The sequence below is a fragment of the Seriola lalandi genome, unplaced genomic scaffold, assembly GCF_002814215.2.
Source record: "Seriola lalandi dorsalis isolate HSWRI2012SDOR001 ecotype SW California unplaced genomic scaffold, Sedor1 jcf7180002054958, whole genome shotgun sequence".
NCBI classification, from domain to species: domain Eukaryota; kingdom Metazoa; phylum Chordata; class Actinopteri; order Carangiformes; family Carangidae; genus Seriola; species Seriola lalandi.
The window spans coordinates 1,928-9,731 of NW_019525509.1; the positions used below are offsets into that span (position 1 = coordinate 1,928).

General features: G+C 36.8%; 1 protein-coding gene across 1 annotated transcript in view; it reads right to left on the reverse strand.

The window, feature by feature from the left end:
• Nucleotides 1-3,459: 3,459 nt before the first annotated feature.
• The window catches only part of raph1a (Ras association (RalGDS/AF-6) and pleckstrin homology domains 1a), a 57,672-nt gene continuing 53,327 nt past the window's right edge, over nt 3,460-7,804 (reverse strand). The window contains exons 13-19 of the mRNA XM_087170758.1: nt 5,843-5,964; nt 5,654-5,719; nt 4,974-5,117; nt 4,760-4,870; nt 4,219-4,317; nt 3,991-4,111; nt 3,460-3,596 (exon numbers count right to left, since the gene is read on the reverse strand). Coding sequence (XP_087026884.1) covers nt 3,460-3,596; nt 3,991-4,111; nt 4,219-4,317; nt 4,760-4,870; nt 4,974-5,117; nt 5,654-5,719; nt 5,843-5,964 — 800 coding nt within the window. The remainder of the gene's footprint in view (nt 3,597-3,990; nt 4,112-4,218; nt 4,318-4,759; nt 4,871-4,973; nt 5,118-5,653; nt 5,720-5,842; nt 5,965-7,804) is intronic.

A 7,804-nucleotide genomic window follows, 5' to 3' on the forward strand; every position in this document is an offset into this window, starting at 1 on the left:
GTTAAAAATCGTCATAGTATAGTAAGGCGTAAAATGTCATAGTATAGTAAGGCATAAAAAGGTCAAAAATCGTCATAGTATAGTAAGGCATAAAATGTCATAGTATAGTAAGGCATAAAAATGTCTAAAAACATCATAGTATTGTATGGCATAGAATGTCCTAGTATAGTAAGGCATAAAAAGGTCAAAAATCTTCATAGTACAGTAAGGCATAAAAAGGTCAAAAATCGTCATAGTATAGTAAGGCATAAAAATGTCTAAAAACATCATAGTATAGTAAGGCATAAAATGTCATAGTATAGTTAGGCATAAAATGTCATAGTATAGTTAGGCGTAAAATGTCATACTATAGTAAGGCATGAAAAAAAATTGTCCTAGTATAGTAAGGCATAAAAAGGTAAAAAAATCGTCATAGTACATATAGGCATAAAATGTCATAGTATAGTAAGGCATAAAACGGTCAAAAATCGTCATAGTATAGTAAGGCATAAAATGTCATAGTATAGTTAGGCATAAAATGTCATAGTATAGTTAGGCGTAAAATGTCATACTATAGTAAGGCATGAAAAGGTAAAAAATTGTCATAGTATAGTAAGGTATACAAAGGTCAAAAATCGTCATAGTATAGTAAGGCATAAAATGTCATAGTATAGTTTGGCATAAAATGTCATAGTATAATAAGGCATAAAAAGGTAAAAAATCGTCATAGTATAGTAAGGCGTAAAATGTCATAGTATAGTAAGGCGTGAAAAGGTAAAAAATCGTCATAGTATAGTAAGGCATGAAAAGGTAAAAAATCGTCATAGTATAGTTAGGCGTAAAATGTCATAGTACAGTAAGGAATAAAAAGGTAAAAAAATCGTCATAGTATAGTAAGTTGTATAGTTAGTAAATAGTATATTAAGGCACAAAAGGTAAAAAATTGTCATAGTATAGTAAGGCACAAAATGTCATAGTATAGTTAAGCATAAAATGTCATAGTATAGTAAGGTATAAAAAGGTCAAAAATCGTCATAGTATAGTAAGGCGTAAAATGTCATACTATAGTAAGGCATGAAAAGGTAAAAAATTGTCATAGTATAGTAAGGTATAAAAAGGTTAAAAATCGTCATAGTATAGTAAGGCATAAAATGTCATAGTATAGTTAGGCATAAAATGTCATAGTATAGTAAGGTATAAAAAGGTCTAAAAATATCATAGTATAGTAAGTAGTATAGTTAGTAAATAGTATATTAAGGCACAAAAGGTAAAAAATTGTCATAGTATAGTAAGGCATAAAAAGGTTAAAAATCGTCATAGTATGGTTAGGCGTAAAATGTCATAGTATAGTAAGGCATAAAAAGGTTTAAAAATATCATAGTATAGTAAGTAGTATAGTTAGTAAATAGTATATTAAGGCACAAAAGGTAAAAAATTGTCATAGTATAGTAAGGCATAAAATGTCATAGTATAGTTAGGCATAAAATGTCATAGTATAGTAAGGCATAAAAAGGTAAAAAAAATCTTCATAGTATAGTAAGGCGTAAAATGTCATTGTATAGTACGGCATGAAAAGGTAAAAAATCATCATAGTATAGTAAGGCATAAAAATGTCAAAAATCGTCATAGTATAGTAAGGCATAAAATGTCATAGTATAGTAAGGCATAAAATGTCATAGTATAGTAAGGCATAAAATGTCATAGCATAGTAAGGCATAAAATATCATAGTATAGTAAGGCATAAAAAGGTCTAAAAATATCATAGTATAGTAAGGCATAAAAAGGTCAAAAATCATCATAGTATAGATAGGCATAAAAGGTCAAAAGTCATCGTAGTATAGATAGGCATAAAATGTCATAGTATAGTAAGGCATAAAAAGGTAAAAAATCGTCATAGTATAGTTAGGCGTAAAATGTCATAGTATAGTAAGGCATGAAAAGGTCTAAAAATATCATAGTATAGTAAGTTGTATAGTTAGTAAATAGTATAGTAAGGCATGAAAAGGTCTAAAAATATCATAGTATAGTAAGGCATAAAAAGGTAAAAAAAAAAAATCATAGTATAGATAGGCATAAAAGGTCAAAAGTCATCATAGTATAGATAGGCATAAAACATCATAGTATAGTAAGGCATAAAAAGGTCTAAAAATATCATAGTATAGTAAGTTATAAAAACGTCAACATATAGCAAGGCATAAGAATGTCATAGTTCAGCGAGGTATGAAATGTCATAAAAATGTCATATCACAGTCTCTTAAACCACATTGCTGTGTCTTCTGACAGTTAAATCTGTTTACCATTGCGATGACGTGTGATACTGGAAATGGGCGGGTCTTAACGTAACGTCATTACACATCTAATTTAGCTGAACCTTTGCACATTTTGCCAGAGCATTCAGGTCCAGTGTAACAAACAGCTGCTTTTTTAAACCCCGGCACCCTTAATATCAATTAGGTTATGAACTGTTTTGTGAACTGTTTACCAAGCACGGCCCAAAAGAGCATATAAAACATTATAATGTGATTCCAGACTGTATCTAGAATGTCACAAAAGTGCTACTAATTTTGTCAATTTTGTCTAAAACTGATTTGAAACATGTTCAACTAGTTGTAGATTAAACAGTGTCAATTTCTTTTACGTTATTTGTTGGTTAGGACATTCCATCACATCACGAGGTTAGAACAAATCAACCGTTCAACTGCAGCCATTTAAAAACAGGGATTCAGTAGACAGTATACCAGACAGCTCACAATTTCATACACGAGTTTTATGTATAAATTCACCTCAAAATTGGGTTAAACCTGACAGATTTTCTTATATGCAACAAACCGATGATTTTTGCTTGAGATCATGGTTGATGAGCATCTGATGATCAACAACCACAAGTCCTAGTTCATCGTGATTTTATTTACAACATCAGTAGGTGTAAATACCCACAAGGTTAAGAGCAACACCAGACATACAGTCAACTATTCAATAGCTTTTTAACAATTTTCTATATGTTTTTTTTTGGACAAAAATACTAGGGAATATATTTAATCACAGTAGTTTTCTTTCAACAAAGAAAAGCAAATTTATATTGCCTGCTAGATCTTTATCATCAAATGACCCGCAGAAAGCATTGTTACTATAAGACATATACCAAAGTTAATTGGTTTTATTATTATAATTAAATCAGTTTTAGTTTAACTAGTTTAAAACGAGGTTACTTCAAACAACCAACACAAACAGCAGTCATGTTTTAAAGGCTGTAGCCAAACTGTTAACATGCCTGTTACATCACTTCCTGTCTAACCTCCACTCCCTCCTCCTCCTGCACAAAGAGGAACTGGCATACGTCCCTTCACCTTTGACCGCTGGCAGGGAAGCAGAGGGGAAACATGGGAAAAGTAATCCACAGGTAAACCAGGACAATGACAGGAAAGGGTCGGATAGAGTGGGAGTGTGTGTGTGTGTGTTTGTGTGTGTGTGTGTGTGTGTTCACACCTCTCCTTGCGTTCCTCTCCTCCAGGCATCAGAGAAGATGGAGCTGACAACACTCTGGGAGCGGGTGTGGCCTGTTGACGTCATCTCTGAAACGCCACTGTCCGATTGGCTGGAGTGGTTGGACTGGGACTCTGAGGTGTGGACAAGAAGTAAGAAGTTTGTTTAACTTTTACTACTGATAATTATGCTTATTCTGTTTTTGACTAATTAATATTAATTCAGGGCCTTTGAGCCTGCCAGAGAATTCACTCCACCAATAGACCTGCAACCAATTATTATTTTCAATATCGTTCAGTCTGACGATTATTTTCTTGATTAATCATTAGACTATAAAACAGAAGAAAAAAGTCACAGATTTCCATCATGATTTCAAAAAGCCTCTTGAAATGTTTTGTTTTGTCCTACAAACAGTCTTGTTAGCATTTTGGTACATTCTCACATTTGAGAAATGACCATCACATATTTGGCATTTTTGCTTGAAAATGGACTGAAACTCTACAACCAAAGCAAGCAGGCAGACAAGACCTGGGAGGCTGGAGGAGCTGGATCCTGACTTGATGGAGGAAGACGATAGGGAAGACCAATCATAGGCCGCCTCTGTCCTCCTCATTGCCTCCTGGAAATTGATGTACAGCTGCTTCCCGTACTGATGGATGGAGAGAGAGAGACAACATGAAGATAACGACACTCACATTAACTACACTGAAGCAGCCTGATTCTGCACGGTTTCATTGCACCCGAATAGGCTGTTACCTTGGCGATGCGAATACTGTTGATCCATTGTTGGAGGGTTCTGACATCATCACAGCAGAGGTACTTGATGTACTGCGACTTCTTCTGGATCTGAGGGTGCTACACACACATACTATGTATTAGTTTACAGGATATTTTGTTTAATAGTAGTTTTACACTACAACTACTACTAGTGCTAATACTACATCTCCAGTCATTTCTGCTACTACAAACACACTTAGTATTTCTAATATATTTATTGTCTAAAATTAAATTCAAACCTCTGCAGTATTAATACATTAAAAAATATATATTACTAATTATTATCAGTATTATTATTAATATATATTATATAAAATATATTACTATTCTATTCTGTATTTTCTTTGAAATAGAGGTGTAACTGCTCCATCACACCACTGGGTGGCACTGTAGGACAACAGTGCCACCCAGTGGTCAGTAGTAAACTATCCCAAACCTCAAGATGCTTGTGGGTTTGTGTGTGTGTGTGTGTGTGTGTGTGTGTGTGTGTGTGTGTGTGTGAGTGAGAGAGAGCGTGTACCTTCAGCACCATGCAGTAGTCTGTAGGGGCCTTGTACTTGCTCTTGTAGTCCTGGCCGTGGTAAACGTTAACATGATCCAACTGGAGAAAACACACCAGGTCTCTGGATGCCTGCACAAACACACACGTTTAAAGTTCAAGTATCACAGTATCATTTTTCAGTCTTACAATTAAAAGAATCATTGCTGTTAAACTTTCTGTTCATTACACACACCTTGGCTTTGCCCTTGGGGACGTAGTAGATGCCAGAGGCCCTTAGCAGGAAGTAGCGTTTCTTCCACGACTTCTTCCCATCCTCTTTCAGCCACAACACTCCCTCCATCTCAGGGACGGACACTGAGCTGCCGCCGAAACACTCCTGACACAGCAAAAAAAATACTTGTTGCTGCTTGCTCATTTTAAACCTGGGCCACATTTTCACTAGTTGAACTAAAGAACATATTTTCTGCACAGTAAAGGATCATTCACCTTATTTGCTTTCTGGGCCATCTACCATTGCAGGTAAACTCAGTTTCACTTTGCTGCTGTTCTCATAGTCATATCAATATCGTTTATTTCTATATGGACATTAAGCAAAACGCAGAGTGGGAGAAAAATAAACCGAAGTCAGTGGCTTGAAAAACATGCAGAGTTGGTGAGGTGCCACTGACTGCTGTTTGTTTTTATTTATATGCCACTTTGCATGGCCAGAAGACATTACTTAAGAGAATTAAACATGCACTCTAGTATCTTCAGTTGGTGTTTCTGCTCAGTGTGGAAGTCTATCATGTCAGACTGTTACTGAAATTGTGTGCACACGCCTCAGGACCTGGTTTCCATTCGCACGACTGAAAATTTGTGGGTGAAGATGCATTTGAGGAAGCAGCTGTGTGCAAGAGGAGAAAACACACTGACCTCTAACAGAGCCTCTTTGTTTCTTTCGGCCATCTCGCACGTCTCCTTCCGCCCCAACAAATAGTTCTGCAGCGGACGGGAAGCAGGAACGAGAAACGAGAGACAAGACAAGGTCGCAGGTTAGCAACATGAAAACACACCTGTGTGAACCACCGCGTGTGTTCATGTGTGTGTGTGTGTTCATCTCACCTGGGGGTTTTTGAACAGGGCGTACTTCTCGATGCGTTCAGTGAACATCAGGCGGTTTTGACTGTCTCTGGTCCAGTTCAGCAGGTTCTCCACCAGGTTCTCATGATCCTCGAAGATCCGCTCTGCGCAGGGGGAACCAGATATTTTACTTTGATTTTCAGTTCAAGAAAATCTGAAGGAATCTGTTTAGTGTTTTTACTGTGGATATAAACACTGCTGTCATATTCATCTTCATTCTACCTAAAAGGATTTAAAACCTTTTTATTTAAAAAAAATAGTCTTGTATCTTGTTTTTGCATCAACTCTGTCAATGTCAAATTACGCAGCAAACACAAGACTTTTAATCCACAAATATCCGTTTTGACTTTGAAGACATCTGATATTTTCATGTGTGTGCACCTCCAGACTCGGGCCTCACTACATTTTATATTTCAATAGAAGAAATAAACGGATACAGCAAATATTCTACTAACTATAAAACCTTTTATTTGATGGTGCATTAAATACCATGAGCACCAACAGCAGCTGCTATGACGTCTCTCGTCACGAGGCAACAAATCGCTGCACCAGCCGCTGAAATCATCCAAAAATCCTAAAGTGAATTTCTTGTAAAAATTGGAAAATGAAGACGAGTGTTACTTCAGGGACCTGATAACCTCACTCTCCTCGCTGCTCTATAGAAGCAACGACATGGCTCGTGGCAATCTGCTGTCCTCATTCCTTCTCTCTCTCTCTCTTTTGAGCTCAGTGTCTCAGCCCCGGCTGCTTTTCACTGGCTTTCACATGTTTTCCTCCGAGGACTGAAACGGACAAAACCACGTCAGCTGTGACCCACATTCAATCTGTGGACGACCGTGTTGTGTCTTTTTTATTTTCTTTTATTAGGGGACAGATTGAGTCAGAACCTGTGTGAGTGCACAGAGCTCATCCTGACAATATTGACTTTGTACTACATGTCAGCATTTACACACGTTTACTGTTGTGCTTTATTCCTTCAGTACATAACATGTTGTTGTTTATGTCAGCTGGTCGTTAGATTCTCCTTTCATCCTTTCTGTCTGATCCAAAAGTTACTGATTATAACTTTATCAGCATCTCATGAAAATGCATGAATGTATTAATCAGTGAGTCAGCCGAGGTAACAACAGACAACTGCTTATTCTGCCCAGTGTCTAAAGTAGTGATGTAGCTCTTCACAGCAGGACAGCAGCACTAATTAGTTTTTATCTTTGATCATTTAAGGGCGTTATAAAGTTTTGTAATTAAGATCCAAGACATTTCATTGGTTTCCCTGATAATTTAGCTCATGTCAGTTACAGTATGTCATCATTTCTCACACATTATAAACATCAGTCTGAGAGATGGATGAGCCATAAAAAGCTAAAACTTCCTGTCCGTCTTCGACTGCAGGCAAATAAAACTTGAACAGGTTTATAAAGCTGCAACAATAAGTTCATTATTCTGATCATTTTATAAGAGTTTTTTTTAAGCATCTTTGCTGGTTCCAGCTTCTCAAATGTGACGACTTGATGATTTTCTGTATCACATGACCATAAAACGGAACATTTTTATGTTCTCGACTGTATCAAGGCGCCTGAAGGCATCACTATGCATTGTGGGAAATTATCCATCAACCATCCACTTATCAGCATTTTCTGACATTTTTTAGGCAAAAGGATTAATTGATAATAAATAATATTAAGGTAGTTGCTGCCCGACATGATTAATAATTCAGTAATCACGAAGAACAAATACTAGCACTACTACTCCTACTGAAAATAATAATAATTGTTTTTCTTCTGATCATAATCAGGACGTGCGCCTAGTTTATTTCCTGCAGGGTAACCAGTGGCAGGTCAGAGGTCATGATCCGACAGGAAGTCATCTCTCGCCACAGGGCACTCAGCAGGGTGCTGGTGATGCTGGTGTGTCTGTATGTGTAGAGGGGGGGGGGGGGGGGGG